Here is a 19,299-nt window from a genome sequence, read left to right on the forward strand (position 1 = left end):
CATTTTGGTGTGAAATGGTCTGTTTCAAGCTGGGTAATAAAGAAAGATAAACTTACAAAATATTCCTTGAAGAAAGAGTCTGGATCTTCAGTCAAGTAGATCGCCAAACTTTTGGGAACACGCTCCTCCTTGTGTCAATGTCGTCACACTAATGCAAAAACAAAAATACATTTGTCCAAATGTGAGTTTGGGAAAATGTGTTTTGCATTTAAACATAGGAAAAAAAAGAAGAGGAAAGTCACGAGTGTTGGACTGAGAGTTGGGACTTTGAATGTTGGAACTATGACAGGAAAGGGTAGAGAGTTAGTGGACATGATGCAGAGGAGAAAGGTAGGCATACTGTGTGTCCAGGAGACCAGGTGGAAAGGTAGCAAGGCTAGAAACTTAGGAGCAGGGTTCAAGTTGTTCTATCATGGTGGAGATGGGAAGAGAAATGGAGTTGGAGTTAACTTAAAAGAAACTATCAAATTTAGTTTAAAAATGATTATCAAATGAATGAAAAATAAGGGATTCATACACTCAAAAAATGACTCTTAAAGGTGACACATTCATTCATCCATCTTCTTGACCGCTTCTTCCCTTCTGGGGTCGCGGGGGTGCCGGAGCCTATCCCGGCTACTGATGGGCGAAGGCGGGGTTCACCCTGGACAGGTCGCCAGTCTGTCTCAGGGCCTCAATCACACACATTCACACCTAGGGGATATTTAGAGTCACCAATTAACCTATGAAGCATGTCTTTGGACGGTGGGAGGAAGCCGGAGTCCCCGGTGAAAACCCACGCATGCACGGGGAGAACATGCAAACTCCACACAGAAAGGTCCCAAATCCCTCAGCCGGGATTTGAACCGGGGCCTTCTTGCTGTGAGGCAAGAGCGCTAACCACTGCGCCACCGTGCAGCCCAAGGTGACACATTTAGATTTAATTCATTTTACTCAAATGTAGTAGTTCATTAGAACATTGTAGAATGACGAGTGGCAATATTTTGATGATTGAAAGCAGAACTGTTTATTAATAGGCTTCAGTCCTCCAGACACACACTCCATACAGCTGCGGCACTCTCTCACTGTCGTAAATCACACGTCACTCAGTGTCGTAAATCAACAGTTCTGAGGTTTATCACTCATTATATGACATCTCCCTTTTTTTTCAAACAATATAAATTATACTGTAACCTGTTTTATGCGTAAAACTTATTTTTTTCTTAAAACGTAGTTTTAAATTCAAATTACTCCAAACCAAACATGTAACTTTGAAAATAAAGTCTCTCTCTCAGTCAACATAGGACATGGTAGAACCGTATACAACTATAAACGACATATAGTAAAGGTTCCGATGCCATAACAAATTAGTTACCAAAAGAAATGAAGCATCATCAACGAATCTCATTCAAAATTCACTTTTCAAACATCTATATAACTTAGTCCATCTTTGTATTCCGTCCTCTCTTCTTCTGTGTTTTCTTCCCCCTCAAAGGCCATAATGTGTACATTGCACTGCATAGAGACCACAAGTTGAGTCTCTCAACAGGTTTGCATACACATCCAGAACATGTACAAACAGTCTTTGAGAACTTGCTGTACTGATGACCTGAGGTGGAACGGAGAGCTCCGTCTCCAAGGCTGGAGCGCTGGGTGAAGGAAGAGGTTCCTCCTCAGAGGTCCCAGCTGAAGTTGAAAGGGTGGAGGTAGCAACATGCTGTCGGTGGTCGTTGCGGATGTGACGACGGTTACGGCGGAACACCACTCCCTGTGGTGTTTCCAGGAGGTATGATCGTGGAGTAATGATCTCCTTTGAAATGACGGCTGGTGTTGACCAGTTCTTTTCCTGATCCAGCTTGGTAACAACCGTGTCCCCTGGACGGAGAGCAGGAAGAGGCTTGGTACCATGACGACGGTTGTAGTAGAAGGCTTGTTTGGTCTTCTCCGCTGCATCTCTTTGGAAAACAGCCTTTCTATCTGGCCCCTTTGGTTGAAGGTTCTTCTCCGAGTTGAGAAGTGTTGTGCGAATCTTTCTCCCCATAAGAAGCTCTGCAGGGCTGACTCCTGTAGATGAGCACGGGGTTGACCGGTAGCACATGAGAGCGATGAGTGGATCCTCCTGTCCAAGAATCTTCTTAGCAGTTTGCACCGCTCTCTTCGCTTGGCCGTTTTCTTGGGGTTGGTGAGGACTTGATGTCAAGTGTCTGAAATCCATTTCTTTTGCGAATTCTGTGAATTCAGCACTGGAAAATTGAGGTCCATTGTCACTCACCACTTCATCTGGAATTCCAAATCTGGCAAATGTGCCTCTCAGTCTCTGAATAACTTGGAAGCTTGTAGTAGATGGCAGATGGAGTATTTCCAAGAAACGGGAGTAGTAGTCTGATACTACGAGGTAATTATTTTTGTTGTATTCACAGAGATCCAGCCCGATTCTTTTCCACGGACGCTCTGGCAAAGGGGTAGAGATGAGTGGTTCCTTCTGTTGCATGAAGCTGATCAAGATGATTGGTCTCCACCTGCCAGATGATCAGAACAGGGCAGGCAACGGATGCAGCACGTCAGCCATAACAGAGAACCAGGGCTGTTGTTAACCTGACTGATGCTTTCGAACGTTGACTGTACTATGATTGGAAAAGCAGGGTAAGATCTGAGAATAGTGAACCTTAAAAACAAGTTATTTATTTTAGATGAAACATCAACAATTGTGGAGCAACGGAGAGAAAATCCAGATGCTTGTGTGTTTTTTTTTCTATTTTGGCCATTAGCAATGTGCTCTATAATTATAAGAGTAATGTGGGAAAACAAAGAGCTGCAATCTGCCGTCATGTGCATCACGTGCCGTCTCTTTGCGTCGGTGCAGCTGTTGCTCGGCGCTCGTGTCATCTCAGTTTAACGATTAAACAACAGATACACACTTCAGTTGTGCTCATAAATGCACATGGCATGAAAGAAATAATGAATTCTAAACTTATTTTTCAGAAAGCATGAACGATAGCAAAAATTTTTCTTCCACTTGTGGTCAGTGGTTGGATTAAGCCAAGTGTCAAAGTCAAGGCCCGGGGGCCGGATCCGGCCCTCTGGGTAATTCTATCCGGCCCTCCAGATCATTTTATTGTATTGTTATTAAAGGCCTGATATTATCTTGCACTTATTTCTAACTTGTATAATTCTAAAAAAAATTTTTTTTATGGAGGGTAAAATATTGAAAGCTTTTTAATTGATTTAAATTTAAGTTATTCTGGAATAATATTCCTGCCTTTTTATTGTTCATACTTATGTTAAAAAGTACGATTTTAAAGTTTGAAAGTATTTTGCAAGCATTTTTGGCTATCATTGCATTTATTAAGATTTTTTAGTCTATTTTGAAGTTTATCTAATATTTCAGCTTCATGCTAACTGTTTTGGCTAATTTAGAATATTTTATTTTTGTTTTTAGGCTGTTTTGGATTTAGGCTAATATTTACATGCTAGCTGTTTTGGCTAATTTAGGTGTTTTTTCATTTAAGTTCTTTTCAAGTTTAGCTATTTTTTCAGGCAAATGCTATATGTTTTGGCTAACTTGAGTTTTTTTTTTGTTTGTTTTGTTTTTTTGTTAATTTGGCATTTAGGTAATATTTTAGCGGGCTGTCAATTTCTGCTTTTTCAGCTATTATAGCTTCAGTGATTTCAGCTATTAGCTTCAGCGTTTTAAGCTATTAGCTTCAGTGATTTCAGCTATTAGCTTCAGCATTTTCAGCCATCAATTTCAGCAGAACTAAAGATGCTAGAACTATCAGTTCTAGCATTTTCTCTGGCCAAATACAGCTTGCTGCATTCATCTCTCCATCAATAATTTTGATCATGTTCCCTGTACCTTAGTAGGTCTGTAAATCAAACTGGTTCTTGCAGTGCGGGGTGGTTTAGCTGGATCCAGACAGTGATTAGATCTGCTTGAATGGAGCCTTGAGCAGACACATCTCTATCCTTCTGCAGAGTCATGCTTTCTAGAAGGAGCTAGTCAGAGGTTCATCCTTCTGCAACAAAACAACTCAAAACTTTAGGCCAAATATTAGTCTATAAATTCATTACAATTTTTCTTTTTTAAATCCAGATTTCATTTGCTCTATCCTATCATTTTAGATTGGATTTTCATACTGAACCATTTTTTAGTATAAACATGGAAACGTAGTGTGTGGATGTGATTCTGTGGCGACCTGCCCAGGATCTACCCCGCCTTCGTCCAACATTAGCCGGGACAGGCTGCGGCACCCCCATGACCCCTAAAGGGATTAAGAAAATGCATGGGTGGAAATGCCCCTCTTGGGGCCTGCCGCTGCTCTGGGCGGCGCCCGCCTCTGCGGCGGGGTCTTGTGGGGGTTTGGCCCCGTCTGGTGGGGGCGCTGTCCGTGGGGAGCGGAGGTCCCATTAGGCACGGGACCAGGGGGTCTTGGCGGGTTGCAGTCTCTACTGATACAACTGACCGCCTGTGTCCTGTTAGTGCCTGACCAGCGGGAGAGGTTCTTGGGGGCGGGGGCTGGGATCTGTCCCTGGGACTGGCTCCTTCTTGGCTCCTCCCTCCTTGCGGGGGGTGGGGCCCCTGGGCTGGGGAAGCTTGGGCCCAACGCTGGGGGGGCGGGGAAGGCAGTCCACCATCGGGGGTCAGTACTGCCAACTGACCCCAACATATCCCCTTCCTCATACAAACATGCAATAGGGAGAAGGGGAGGGTGTCTGTATTGCAGTGCGCTGCGGGGGGTGGACTACCTGCCAGTGGCCCCCTCCTGTGGCCGCTGCATAGATTTACCCCTCCCCTTGGTTTTATTTGCACCTTAGACATGTAGGACCCTTGGTGGGGCGGTGACGGGGCATCTCTGCGAGCAACCAGGAAATGCCCTGTTAAGGCCTTCTCACCAGTTTTAACTGCACCCTTTAGTACACACACCTTTAACACCACAAACATACACTCTAACAAGCAAACACGCAAGGAAGGTGGGACCTTCAACCTTCTGTCCCCTACCCCATCCCTGGTGAGGGGGGCTGGCGGTCTTGTCTCTTGGGTGCCAGTCTCCAGGGCCCGGCGGTCTCCTCTCCAAGCCAGGACTGGGATCCCAGAGATTTAAGATCTAGCAGGGGATCAATCTAGATCGGAGCCTGGGGGTGTCCAGGTCTCTGAGGTGCAGGTGCGGGGTGGAATTACATTGATCGTGTTAATGATTAAAAAAATCAAAGAACATAAACACTGGAGCTCTGGTGTTAAAGGGTTAACGACATCAAAAAAACTGATATAGTTTTTTTTAACAAAGCGAGGTCAAAAAGTTTTTGACTGCGTATTGGATTTGTATATATTTTGCGGTAAATGGACATTTTTGCATGGAAGTCAACATCTGACACCAGCCTCTAGTGGTCATTTAAGGAACTGCAGAATGTTAGAGCTGAATTTAGGGACATGAATTTGACAGTGACCTCATTCACTTCTTTCTGCTTGAGATGCTGCCCTTAAACTACTGTGAGCCAGTCACACATAAACAACCCCCCCCTCCCCCCAGATGGGGAGGGGGGGGGCGTCCAGACAAGCTCATGTCTGATAATCCGGTGAAGTCCTGTTAGTCACCAGGTAATCTGGCAGACAGACATTCCAGCATGGACTGATTTTTGTCCTTTTTACTACAAAACTCTACAGTAACCCTTTCAAAATAAAGCAGATTTTTCAACCTCCTCCAAAAATAACTGTGATCTTCAACTTTCTAAAAAGTTGTCCTAAATGTCATTGTTAGTTTGCCCTCATTACCCTGAAAACACAACAGATTCATGAGTCATATTTAATCTTTAGTTTCCAAGCGCCCTCTTCTGTTATGGTTCCATTTGAGAGTCTTTCTCTTTAAGATTGTGACTCATGGTCACACAGAACAACTTTTTCCAGGAAACTTTAGTCAAATTGACAATAACAACACAAAGATACTATCAAACCAGCATCCAGAAGAGACTGAGTGTGCAGTAAAAGTGATGGTTTGGCGTGCTGGAATTCAAATGCTGTCAAAATCTTTTGTTTAAGCTCACACACTGTGAATATACTGAATAAGAGGACAAAAAGTTCAATTTAATAAGTACTTTTTAATTGCAGAAATCTGACATAAGTGTTTACAAAAAACAACCCTTATTTTTTTTACAGAAAACCCAAAGCAAAACTAAGATAAAATACCAAAATATATCCTTCTTTGTCTTTTTTTTCCCTCATTGGTGAAGCTGTAGGAGACTCAGCTTCTTCTAGACTTTGCTGTACGGAGAGTTAAAGCGATAGTTGGAGTACGATGGAGTATTGTCAGCGCCAGTGGAAGCTGCAGGAAGCAGCAGGAGTCCGGTGTTGTGGTCTGTCTTACACCGGTCCATCGCCTGCTTGTAGGAGATCTTCTCTTTGGTGATGGGGTCCACCAGCTCCTTTGTGTGGGAGGCTTCATCTTGCAGTTCCTCCGCTGTTTTGCTGTCAATCATTTTGGTAGCGAGGGCCTCTTGGATGGTCAGGCGGCCCGGCTTAGAGGGGTTGACCAGTCCGCCGGTCAGGTACTGCGCCTCCAGGTACCTCTTGGCATTTTCTGGGGGGATGTACCCTTTCTGTGCTGCCTGGGATGTTGAGAGACGCACTTTAGAAACTGGATCTTCAACCCCAGTGAAAGCCTTCTGGGCGTTTAGGAGCTTGTGCATCTGGCTTGAGTCAATAAGGTGGTTCTGGACCGCCTTGTGCACGGACATTTTGTCCTTTTTTCTGAGATCTACAATCCCGCCGGAGGCTGCCTGTGCCTCTAGCAGCTTCAGGCCAGTCTCGGCGTCTATGAGCTTGCGTGTCATGGCGCTTCTCACAGACATGCGGTTTTCCGTGGTCATGTCAAATATCCCAGAGATGGGGAAGTGCTCCTCCACGACTCCGCCACTGAGGTCGTTCAAGCTGCCGTTGAGGTGAGAGCTCAGGTTGGTCTGAGAGGACCTCAGGGAAGGTAGCATGGAGTTTAAGGGAGAGGTTGGAGTAGTAGGAATAGTTTTGGGGGGTCTCTCCTGTGGCAGAGGGACGGAAGGCTTCTCTCCAGCTACAAGGAGGGCAAACTCAGAAATGGGCATCTTTCTCTCCTTGTAGCGTTTCAAGTCAGCCTCTGTCAGGCGGCCATCTTTCAGAGCCTCCATGATGGAATACTGCTTACCGCTTTTCCGATCCAGCAGAATTGAGGTGTCCCCATCTGGACCGTGGGAGGTGATCTCCTCCCAGTCGCACTCCAGCTCTGCCAGCTTCAGGTATTGGTCTCGTTCAATCAGACCCAGCAGGTAAGCGTCGTAGGGAGACATGTCTTTGCCGGTTTCTGGGTCCAGGATGGTGATCTTGGTTGAGAGGTTGGTCTCTCTGGTTTGAGTTTCTGAATGCTCTTCTTTCTTGATGCTGCTCAGCAGCTCGGCAATGAGGGTCTCTTTCTGGTGAATTTTGTCCTTCTCGTTCAGGATCTGTTTCTCTAGGCGCTGGAGTTCAGAGGAGGTTTTGAGGCTTTTTTGGTGAGCCAGTTGGTTCCTCTCACTCAGCAGCCTGGACTGTTGCTGGAAGGTGATGTTAATGCTGCTTCTCTGAGACTCCAGCGCTTTCAGCTGTTTGAGGAGATCCTCCTTCTCCTTTTGCAGCGCCTCCTTTTGAGAGATGATAGTCGCCTCCTCCTGGCACGTCAGGGGCTTGGATGTGTTCAGTTGGTTGATTTTCATGGTGATCCTCTGAACGTTCTCTTCCTGGTCTCGTCTGTGGTTTCTTTCCTTGGACACAAGGTCTCTGAGGCGATCTCTCTCAGCTTCCACTGATGGATCTTTCTCCACACGGATTACTTCTCTGTAAACAACCTTTTCCAAGGATTTCTCTTTTTGCAGCAGCTCCAGCCTCACCTCCAGGTTCCTGAGTTCTCTCTCCAGGTCAGAGATCTTTATGTTCTCAGTCTCCAGGTTGGTGCGTACATCGGCCGTGAGCTTTTCCAATTTGGGGTCCTTCTCCACTTTCAGGACCTCCTCGATGATGATTTTCTCCTCCACAGGTGGGGGAGCGTTTTCCAGTTCGAGAATGCGAGCTCTGATGTTCCTGAGCTCTGCCTCCACCTGGATCTTCCTCTGACGATCGTCTGACTTGGACAAGGACTCTTTGTCCTGAACAAGGCCTCGCAGCCTCCTGACCTCCAGCTCAAGCTTCCGGCGGGCTTTTGTTTCCTCGTCCAGGTTCCTGTTTAACCTTTCGTGCTGCTGGATCTGCTGGGGGTCATTTTGATAACGAACCACTGGCTTAGAGATGATCTTCTCTTCAGGTTTCTCTCTTTCCAGGGATATGTACTGGTTCTGAAGGTCAAACAGACACTCCTCCAGGAAGCGCCGCTGCTGGATCTCCTCTCTCACATCCCTCCGGAGCCGATCGGCCTCTTTTAGCAGAAGAGGATCGTCCTCGTATTTGATGAGCTCTTTCGTCACGAGCTTCGTCTCCACTTTGGATTTGTCTGCCTTCAGCTCATCTCGTTCCTTGCGTAGGTGGGCTAGCAGCTCCAAGGTGGTGTCACAGTTGACTCTCAAACGGGTGGCTTGGTTGTTCAGACGTTGCAGCTCCCTGACCACTTCTGGGCTCTTCTCCTCCTTGATCACCTCTTGGGTAATCTCTTTGTACTCCACTTTGGGTTTCTGCTTGCGTAAGACGACCAGAGTGGCTAACACCTCGTCTATCTCTGTCTCAACGTTGGTGCGGCCTCGGCCCAAATCCTGCAGCTCTTTCTTCAAGCGAAGAAGCTCCACCTCAGTTTCAGGATCGAGTCTGTAAATCTCGTGGGTGATCTCCTTTACCTCCACTTTCGGCTTGAGCCTCTCCAGCTCTGCGTACTGCAGCTTTAAAGTGGTTAGATCCTTCATCAGGATCACGTTCTCATCCTTCTCCTCCTCCAGGAGCATTTTTAGCTTCCTGGACTCTTCCAGCATTTCTGGATCTTGCTGCACTTGCTTGACCACTTTGGTGACAGTCTTGGGTTGGATGGTGGGGATGATCCTCTCCAGCTCGGTACTTCGGGTGGAGAACAGAATGATGTCGTTATTGAGAGATTCGCGTTTCAGCTTTTCTTCCTCGAGGAGGTTCTTGAGCACGAGCACGGCTTTCAGCATTTCCGGGTCTTTCTCCAGTCTTACCACCTCTTTCTTCATGATCTTCTCTCGGATTTTGGGCTTTTGCTCGGTCAGAAGCGTGAGCTCGGTTTTCACGTGGATTGTCTCTGACTCTCTGGTTTTGAGCTCCTGCTTTATTTGCTGCATCTCGTCTCTGATCTTTGCAGCCTCTTTGTCCAGCTTGGGGTCTCTCTCATACTCGGTGAGCACTTTGGTCACCAGTTTGGGCTCGACTTTTGTCAGCTGGATCTCCGTCTTGATCATCTTCTCATTAATCTCGTGGATCTCAGTCTGGATTTTGGACCTCTTCAGATCTTCATCTTGGATTTTGTTTTTAAGAGACCTGAGTTCCGACTCTAGTTGGGGGTCACGGAAGTACTGGACCACCTCCTTCTCCTCCAGCCTCTCCACCCCTCTCCTGCTCTTCAGAGACACAAACCTCTTGTGGTATGTCTCCAGGTCTCTCTCTGCACACAAGCGTCTGTTTATCTCCTCACCTAACTCCCTTTTCAGACTTTCGGATTCTTGCTGGTCCACCATCTGGTTCTGAAGCTGCAGCTGCTGACTGACCACAACCTGACTGATGCTCTCTTCATTCTGCAAGCAAACAAGAAAGGATGAGTAGAGAGAAATGCAACCATGGAAACAAAAACACAAAATCTTTGTACCCTCGCCATGATGTTCTTTGCCGTCTGAAGCTGAATGAGACGCTCCTTGTTTTCTGCAGAAACCTCAGAGAAAAGGTTCTGCAGCTCTCGCTCCTTTAGCAGAAAAAAAAATCATATTTACTTTCTAAAAACTAACTTTGGTTTGTGGGGTTTTGGGAAAAGCCGTACCGTTCTCTGAACTCTCTGAGCCAAAGTTCGAGACATCGTTATGACCGGATCCTCGTCTTGGTCATCCTCAGAGTCATCTTCATCGTTCAGACTCCTGTGGTAAGTCACTGACTTCATGTCGTATTCCTGAAACAACATTTTCAGAATGGAAGTGCTGAGCTTTGTTTGAAAATGACAGAATGAGTTTTTGAACTCACGTTCAGGAGCCTCTGCAGATCTTTGGAAAGGTCTTTTATTTGGGCTAAATCTCTCTTCTTCTTCTCGATGTCTTCCACCACTTTCTAGTAAAACCAAGAAAGAAACAGAACTCAGAAGAAAAATTACAATAAATAAGAGGAGTTCATGGATTCTTCTCACCTGCTGGGACTTCTCCTTGGCCTTGATCTGAGCAAAATCATCGGTACTTTTCGCAGAGTTGTTCGGCAAATTGAAGAGCGCGTAATCCAGAGAAGACACAGCATTCTGGAAGTCTCGACTTTTGTTGATCGCTTGCTGTAGGAGAGCTAACCTGAAGCAAAACGTGAAGTGTCAGAAAACCAAGCAGAAACTAGCTAGAATGTTGCCTGTTCTCTTGGTTTTCTTACCTGTACTGCAGCTGATTTTTGATGTTTGCGTAGCGGTTCTTCAGCTGCTTGACTGTGTTCTCTTGGCGCTGGATGTCGGGGCAGTACTCCCCAGCAGTCTGCTGCACGGAGCTGCACGCTTTCTTTGTCAGGTCCAGGTCTTTGCCCAGCTTTACCAGCTCTTCCTTTGCTGAGAAAACGTCCGTTTGCATGTCCTTTTTGACCAAATATGAAAGAAATAAGAGACTGGAGTGATTAAAAAAAAAAAAAAACATTTGTGCCTATGTGGTTTGTGTGCACCACCTGAATTTCCTTTTTCCGGTCTTCCAGAGCAGAAGGTTTATTAAGAATGGTTCCATCTTCAACAAGCTTCTTCTCAAACCCAGAAAGCAGATCCTCCACGTGTTGGATTTGCTTTTCCAGGAACATGGAGGCTGTCGCTCTAAAGAGAGCAGAGAAAACAGAGGTGAATGCCACAAAGAAGATGCTAAAACCCCGGCTTTAGAACTCATACTTTTTGTTGTAGAGATTCATGAGAGTTTCAATGTTTTCGATCTTGTTGTCGGTGGAGTTTAGTTTGGGGGGCAGGATGGAGGCTGTGGGCCCCAGAGGCTTCTTAGCCAGGATGGGATCCAGCTGTCTTTGGATGCTGGACTTCTCAGACTCCAGCGCTCGGACTGTCGCAGCAGATTTCTGTTTGACAAAGAATATAAGCTCTTAAACTAAAGTTCCTCTGGCTCGTCACCTCCTCTAACAGTCGGCAGTCACCTCATGCTCCCGCTGCCTCTTTGCCAGATCTTGAGTGGGGCTGCGGTTATCCAGAGGCGCCCTCAGTCTGTTCAGGATTTGCTCCTCGCACTTGTCCAGGGCTCTGTTGATCCGCTCCAGCTCTGTGAGGAGCTCTGCAGCTTTGAGATCTTCTGGGGAACTTTGTAGAACAGCTGAGGGAAGATTTCATCATTTCAGAACGAGCTTCCTTCAGACAGAACTCTGAGAAAGTTTTCTTCTAACCTGTTTTTTGGGGATGGTCCACCTCGACTACAGGACTCCTCAGCGAGGCCATCAGGGCGGCTCTTTGGCTCTTCAGGTCTGCCAGCCTCTTGTCCAGCCTGGACACACAGGGGTTAAAACTAGCTGTCCGAGGGTCTAAGTTAGAACTTATAATCTGTTTTCAAGCAGCCAGACCTGTCGATGGTCTCCAGAGCCTCAGCATCGGGGGGCGGGATCATAAAACACACCCCGGGGAGTGTTTTGATCTTTCCACTTGTGTCCTGAAGCTCCCAGTTGTTTCCATCAAAGAAGGACTTGAGGGTCAGATGTTCTCCACGTCTCACCACCTCCTGAAACAGACACAGCCATGAAGGACGCTTTCCCGGAGTTGTGAAGGGAGAGTGGGGGGCGCTCCGGTACCTCTTCATCAGTCCAGTCACACAGGGAAAACACGGGCGTGGGCTTCCGGGGCTGGACTCTGCGTAACTTCAGAGGAGGGACGCTGCTGCTGCGCTCCTTCAGAGAAACCAGGCGCTGCTCGTTCCTCCTCAAAGACGGCTCCTCCCCCTGTCAGGTCAAAAGCAGCATTAGGATCCTCCTGATTCCAGTCTGTGAGGACATCTACAGGCAGATCTACTGCACGAGCACCACTGTGGACTGAAGCTCCAACTCACACACTCATTGTCTCTAAAACAAAACAAACTTGCAAATCTGCTGAGAGCGTGCAGCAACACTGAAACCCGACAGACTACTGAGTCGCGTCTCCCTGACTGCTCACAGCGTACCTCCAGGGCCAGCAGGATCTCAGAGTTGCTCTTGTTCCTCAGAGACTTAGGGTCCAGAGTGGAGCTGAGTCTCTCCAGAGAATGGGACAGCGTCTCTGCATCCAGCTGGAACTGCACGAAACAACCAGCAAACCTCAGTGAGCGATGACTCCTTCACCACAAACCCCGTCTACAGGAAGACCTCCCTCTACCTGTTTGTAGAAGTTGATGTTGTCCAGGTGGGTTTCTTGGGTCAAGCAGAGGTTGAGGAAGGCCTGCCACTCCGCCTGCACCGTGTCCTTATGAACCTGCATGGAAACAAGACCTTCAGATCATTGGTCAACCAGCTCAGTGGCCTTGTGGTGGAGCGTCCGCCCTGAGATTGGAATGTCATGAGTTCAAATCCCGGTTGAGTTATACCAAGACTCTAAAAATTAGACCCAATGTCTTCCTGCTTGACTCTCAGCATTAACCCTTTATTTACACCTGTTACTATCTGGTGCACATCAGTTACTATCCTTTTTTTCTTTAACTACTTTCATTTTCACCAAGAAAAAGTTCTGGTTATACCAGATAGTAACTTTTTCTTCTTCAAAAAATTGAATTAAAAAAATGCTCCGGTTACTAAAAACATGTTTTGTAAATGTTTCCCACTGTTTGGTTGTGCAGGCAGTAAAAGGGTTAAGGGGTTGGACTGGGGGGTTAAACCACCAAATGGTTCTCGAGCACGGCTGTGTCTGCAGCTCACCGCTCCCCCAGGGGATGGGTCAAATGCGGAGAACAAATTTCACACACCTGGATGCGTGAGAACTAATGGGACTTGAACTTTATTTGGAGCAGCTGATGATGAAGGAAGGCAGTAAACCTCAGAGCATGATCATGTACATTTGATGCTGCAACAACCTTCTTTTAGTAAGTTAGTGTAAGTTTAACCTTTCAAAATAAGATGTTTCATAAAGATATTGATTTTGTTTAAACCCCTTAATGCCTGAAGTTTTTTCTAGCTATGAAAAAGATGTCCCTTCTGTTTTTTCATGCTAAATTAAGGTAAGTTTGAAGCAGAATTGGTTTGATGGATCTTCAAATTAAACAGGCATCTGACATTTCTGACATTGTATCATATTTTTGCACTTTAATGTTTTATAATTAAGAAAATGATCTATTTTTGCCTTTTACGAAATTTTTTTTCTGAATTATCTTAGTGATTTTTCTCAACTTTATGTTCATTTAAGTGAACTTTGCCAATATTTTTTTGTTTATTTTGCAGAATGCTCCGCCTGGTTCACCTGGATGGCCACGCCCCCGGGGTGTCCCGCATCCATCAGCCTGTCTCCATCGTCCTGCAGGCGGTTGACTTCACCCTCGTGTGTGAGCAGGCTGTTGGATTTTAGTTTCTGTGAATGGAAACAGTTGGAATGTTTTCTTCATTTTCGCAGAATCGTGTTTTTGTTTGTCGTCTTCGACCTCTCACCTCGTACTCTGTGCTCACGCCTGCGGGGTCCACCATGCGGTCGCTATAGTCCCGATGCAGGATCTTCTCCTGCTGGCTGGATAAGTAGACCAGCTCCTTGGTGCACCCCTGTAGGTATTCGTACAGAGAGGCCAGGTGTGTCTGCCGGAGCTTTGAGCTTTCCTGCAGAAAAATGAGCATCATTGTCAGACTCTGTGAACATCTAGAGGGAATTCTTAAAAATAATAACCTCCAAAAACTCACAAGTAGTTTAGAGTGTTTGTCCTTGAGGCTGGAGTAATTCTCCTGTGAACAGAGAAGGAACAGGTAAAAAGCTGCATGGCGTTCCCCAGGGCGCTCACATAGGAATGCTGCGACTTCACCTTGGAGGGGATGCTGCTGGGCTGGAGCTGGTCGCCGTAGGCCTCCAGCTCCTTGTGAAGGATGTTGTGTTCTGCAATCTGCTTCTCCACATCGGACACTTTGGGGCCGTAGTCTGACTGTAACTGACTCTACAGGCGACAGCAAGCGTCAGCGCTAACATTCAAGCAGCTGGAAGCAGCAGCTCACAGAGGAAGCTTACCAGCTTCTCCTGAAACAGAAGCTCCCAGTCGATCTTTGGCGTCAGCTCCAGGTCCTGAACCGGGTCGTACAGATCCCTGTAGGCGGTGCAGTCCTTCACCCAGCGGTCGTGGAGGTTTTTCACACTGGAACAGAGACAGATCAGCTTGTTTCCACGCCGCCTCCCGTTTGCCTATGACTGCAGGGTGAACTCACTCTCTTTCTATCTCATTAGACTGAGGGTGCTTCAGCTTCTTGGCTTTGTCCACATCGAGGAAGAGGTTTTTCAGCAGGTCTTCGGCCTGCGCCAGGTTGTCTGCATTCTCCTTTTGGTGGAATAACAGCCGACCCTTCAGCTGGCGCTCTGTGTCCTGCACAACAGTTTGACCCTGAATCTCAGCTTCCGTGACCCCTTTGAGACAGGTTTTCCCAACAGACAAAAGAATTCAGGATTGCGGAGATTCGTACCACAGCCAGAAGTTCCTCTACTCGCAAGACGTTCTTCTCCACCTGGTCTGCATTTTTCTGCATGCGAGCAATCACAGCGGCCAGATCGGTGGCCTGACTCCTGGAAGGAAGCAGACGGAGAGCCGCTGATGACAAACTGATGAGAGTCAGGATGCTGCTGAGGAGGCTCCTCCTCTCTTATTTTTTAGATCTTATAAATAAAAACAAGGAAATAAAACATTATAATATACAAGTAACATAAATGAATTTTTAAAAAGCCAAAATTGAGACTGTTTTTGAGAAATGACAAAGTCTTTAACCTTCATTTTAAGTTTCTTTAAAAAAAAAAAAACTTTGCAACATAATTCTGAAGCATGGCGGTGGTAGGTTAATGATTTGCAAAAACTGACTTTGTTTTTGCAAAGTAATTTTTAAAATAAAATGGACCTGCTAAATATACTAGAATTATTTTTTTAAAGTTTGCATTAATAAAAAGCTTTGAAGCACATCTCTTTACACTCCATATGCGTGGTCAAACTCCGGACTACGTATTAATATTAAATATAAATAACAGGCAGAATGGTGACTTTTTTTTGGAGAAAATTGGAGATTTTAAAGCTCAGATTTAAGTTTCTTTAAAAATTTTAAATCAATTGTTATGCACGGCAGTGATAGGGTAATAATTTGGAACTACTCATATGAAACGGCTAACTAATCTTATATATATATATATATATATATATATATATATATATATATATATATATATAAATTAATAAGAGCTGCTTGGTGACACAACCCTGTTTTCTGACAGAGAGACCTAATCAGGCAGCAGGGAGGACCTTCACTGGATTAAGCTCATTCCACGCCCTGGAAGGCTAACCCAGTCCTACACCCAGCCACTTTAGCCATCCAGCTGCAACTAACTCATCTGGTAAAGTTTTTTTTTTTTTAATTAGAGATGCTTTGCTGCTCATAAATATACTTTATGGAAAATAGTGGTTTGTAATTAAGAAACATTTATAACCCATCTCTTCATACCCCAGACGAGCGACGGCGCTCCGGACTGTTCCTCCTGCACCAAGACATGAAACTATTGTTTTAGAAAGATACAGAATATTAAATACAAATAACAAGTAAATATTCAATAAGCCAAAATTGTGACTTTTCTAAGTTTAGATTAAAGTTTCATAAAATATATATATATATTTCAAAACAATTGTTAACCACGGCTGTGGCAGGTTCATGATTTGTAGCAACTAACTCATCTGCTGAAGTACTTTTTTTTTTTTAATGAGAGCTGTTTGACTTCTCTAAATATTATTCTTGTAGAATCAAGGTTCCATCAAAGGAATATTTGAAACTCATCTCTCTCCATACAGCCCAGACATGTTGGTGCTGCGGGCTGTTCCTCCTTCACAGATGAAACTATTGTCATGAGACACACCTGGGCTGAGACCCAGGGGCCTGATTGAGGGGTTGAGGAAGGCGGAGTGTCCCGTACGCCCGCCACCTCCCGTGGCTGTGAGGAATGTGGACGGTGTGTAGGAATGTGACCCACACTCCTTTGATGGGATGGAGCAGGTTTATGATTACACACATTATGGCTCACTGTGGGTGGATCCTGGAGACACCTGAGGCCTGCTGAGGTGTTTTTACCACTCAAAGTGCGGGAAAGTACTGTAACTAAGCAGTTACTTAGTAAGCTGTTACTCTACCTTCATGAACAAGATTTTACAAAATATGAGACTAAATTAGCAGATGATTAAAAAAAATAGGTTTATTTAATTAAAGTGTCTAAAACCATTTTTTCCACCATAGCTGTAAACTATTTGGAGGAATGTTCACACACTTTCATTCCTTGGTGTGTCTTTCCACCTTTCTGTTGTTTGTTTGTTTGTTTGTTTGACTCGTTTGTTTTTCAGGTGAATGTGTCAGAAACCGGAGAATCCAGACGAGCTGAAGTCCGAGAGTCTCTGTCGATTGAGAAAAACACAAGTGGTATTGAGGAGTCGCTGCCCTGCCACTCCCTTCAGTTTCATCCTCCACTCCCCGAGGTGACAGACTGCTGATGCGTGGTGCAGAGTGACCCCCACCCACCCGCTGACAGGCAGAGGAAACACCCGCACGCATCCACAAGAGTGTGGATTTCATGGAACGGGAGTCAAACAACCTGTTGAACCGCTGCACAACAATAGGAGACGAGCTGCAGAGGTGAACGCATGCTGGGATGCATTACACGCTGCAATGGCATGCAGCTCAGTTCATTAAGCTCCAGGGGAAAATCCATTTGACTTTGGAATCTCAAACCCTTTCAGTTCAACTCCTAATTATTTTTTCTTGAATTTATGCATTTAGAAATGTGTTCCAAAAGCTCTACATTCATGAAACCTGCAGGCTGAGTCCAAACTGCTGCCGGCCTCGGTGAGTCAAGCAGTTCCAGGTGAGGATGAGTACAATGATCAACATGAGGGCAGATGTTTGCAGATGAAACAGGAGGTGGATGTGTAGCGCTAAAGGAGGGTTGACTCATGTCTCTGCTCCTTTAACACACTTCAATCATTTGCATTGTCAGTATAAATGAAAGAGTCATCTGCAAACATGAGGAGCAGAACAATGGAGGGAAACCACAGAGAAAAACAGACAAAAAGAGAAACTCCAACGCACCTGCTTATCTTGGCCGAGCTGAGCTCCTTTTTCTTGGACATCCTGAGATCTGTTTGTGTAATCTTTGTCGTCCTCTCCTTCCAAACGTCGCCCCTCACTGGGGAAGCGTCCACCTGTCTGCTTTTAGAGCAGGAGGTGTGTCGTGATTTAAAGCCCCTCCTCCTCCTCCACCTGCTGTCCTCCTCCACTTTTTTCAGCTCTTATTCTGAAAATCGCTCATAAACTTTTATTTTTTTATGAGCTTATGTTTTTCTGAAAATGGAATTAAAGTCGCTTTCTGGCAGAAATGATTTTGTTGTGATTATTTTCAATCACTGCTTCCCAGATGGAACGTGGCCATCACGCTGTACTTATCAGACACACACCCTGTGAAATGACACAAGAGTCAAGGACTTATAGGAGGGATCCAAAGTTCACCTGCAGCCACGCGCAGGTTCTGATAAAACACTGGGAAAAGCAGAGTGAGTGTTTGGAGAGGAAAGCACTCTGGTTGTGGTTTCAAGGAATGACTTCTTTCCATGTCAGCAGGAAGGCCGAGCATGCTGCCCCGTCTCATGCCTGCCGTGGGTGTGGGGTACTCACACCCAAGCGGCTCCACAGGCCCACACCTACATACCTGCGGTGAGAGGGCGGGATTAAAGGAGAGGAAACAAAGAGAGGAGAGAGCGGTGGGACAGGAAAAGTGACACGAAGCTTTGGGTAGTCACACCTGACTTCATGTCCGCCACTAGGAAAGGAGTCAAAAATGGGATTAGTTTAATGCAACAAACACACAATGGAAACAATGTTGTTTTAAATGTTGGTGTTATGGTAGCTGTGGAAAGAATGCAAAGACTGTTTTAGTTTGATTTAAATGATTGGTTTGTCTTACAAGAGCAGAGCCGCTGCTAGATTATTTAGGGGCCCGAAGCCCTAATTAGAAGAGGGGACCCTCAAGGTGTCCCCTTCCATCATGAAGTCGAGAAAATCTACCTGAAAACAACATAGACAAAAAAATAATAACAATGAAATACTTTAATTTTTAAAAAGTAACTTAAATATTTAATGTAAATCTTCAAAATAAAAGCACTAAATATAATATCAAATTTAAGGTCACATGCGGTTACATCAGTAATTTCCATTTTAACCCTTAAAGACTAGAGCTCCAGTGTTTATGTTCTTTGATTTACTGTAATTATATAAATTGTTAAGTGTTTTGTGTTAAGACGAAAAAAATATATATATGAACGAGGCCATAAAGATTAGCTTTAATCAGAGCTAACGCAGCAAATTGACTGTACAGCAAAGCACAGAAGTAGATGAGTAATAACAAGGGCTTCTCAATGCACTTTAGAGCTTTTTCTAGGTCCAATTATTTTCCTTTGATTGAAAGAAATATTTCCTGTTTGAACACTTTAATGCACGTGTCAAAGTCAAGGCCCAGGGGCCGGATCTGGCCCTCCAGGTAATTATATCTCCAGATAATTTTATTTTATTGTCATTAATGGACCGATGTTATTTGGTGTCTATTTCTAACTAGTATCATTTTGACAAAAGATATTTTACAGAGAGTAAAATATTTAAAGTTATTTAAAGTTTAAGTTGATTTTTTCTGGAATAATATTCCTGACTTTTTATTACTCCATTATGTGTTATAGTTTTAAAGCTTTAAAAATGGGCATTCTGTTAGCTTTTTGACTATTTTGGCATTTACCAAGATGTTTTAGGCTGTTTTGGAGTTTAGCTAATATTTACACTAGCTGTTTTGGCTAATTTAGACTTTTTTCAGTTTTTTAGGCTAATTTCTTAGCTAATGTTTTAGCTGGTTACAGTTTCAGCGCTTTCAGCTATTAGCTTGTGATTTTAGCTATCAATTTCAGCATCTTCATCTATCAGCACTAGCATCTTCAGCAGCCAAATTCAGCTTA

At 44.9% G+C, this 19,299-nt stretch overlaps 1 protein-coding gene across 1 annotated transcript; it reads right to left on the bottom strand.

The window, feature by feature from the left end:
* Nucleotides 1-6,052: 6,052 nt before the first annotated feature.
* Nucleotides 6,053-18,924, bottom strand: evplb (envoplakin b). The gene is made up of 22 exons (XM_024272571.2): nt 17,393-18,924; nt 14,747-14,846; nt 14,495-14,649; nt 14,301-14,424; nt 14,101-14,229; nt 13,982-14,023; nt 13,739-13,900; nt 13,554-13,661; nt 12,480-12,575; nt 12,289-12,399; nt 11,924-12,070; nt 11,699-11,853; nt 11,525-11,622; nt 11,282-11,454; nt 11,028-11,206; nt 10,817-10,955; nt 10,535-10,728; nt 10,308-10,458; nt 10,148-10,231; nt 9,951-10,076; nt 9,783-9,875; nt 6,053-9,711 (listed from the first exon to the last, which is right to left on the bottom strand). The coding sequence occupies exons 1-22, from the start codon at nt 17,431-17,433 to the stop codon at nt 6,226-6,228; spliced, it is 6,093 nt and encodes a 2,030-aa protein (XP_024128339.1). The 5' UTR covers nt 17,434-18,924; the 3' UTR covers nt 6,053-6,225.
* Between the last annotated feature and the right edge of the window lie 375 nt (nt 18,925-19,299).

Source organism: Oryzias melastigma, linkage group LG8, assembly GCF_002922805.2.
Source record: "Oryzias melastigma strain HK-1 linkage group LG8, ASM292280v2, whole genome shotgun sequence".
Classification (NCBI taxonomy): Eukaryota; Metazoa; Chordata; class Actinopteri; order Beloniformes; family Adrianichthyidae; genus Oryzias; species Oryzias melastigma.

Bases quoted from the DNA above. Each gene is read 5' to 3' on its own strand.
- evplb (XM_024272571.2), bottom strand. From the start codon at position 17,433: ATGTCCAAGAAAAAGGAGCTCAGCTCGGCCAAGATAAGCAG. The intron at 14,425-14,494 runs GTGAGTTCACCC...TCTCTGTTCCAG, and splicing joins TCTAATGAGATAGAAAGAGA to TGTGAAAAACCTCCACGACC. The intron at 13,662-13,738 runs GTGAGAGGTCGA...TTCCATTCACAG, and splicing joins GCGTGAGCACAGAGTACGAG to AAACTAAAATCCAACAGCCT.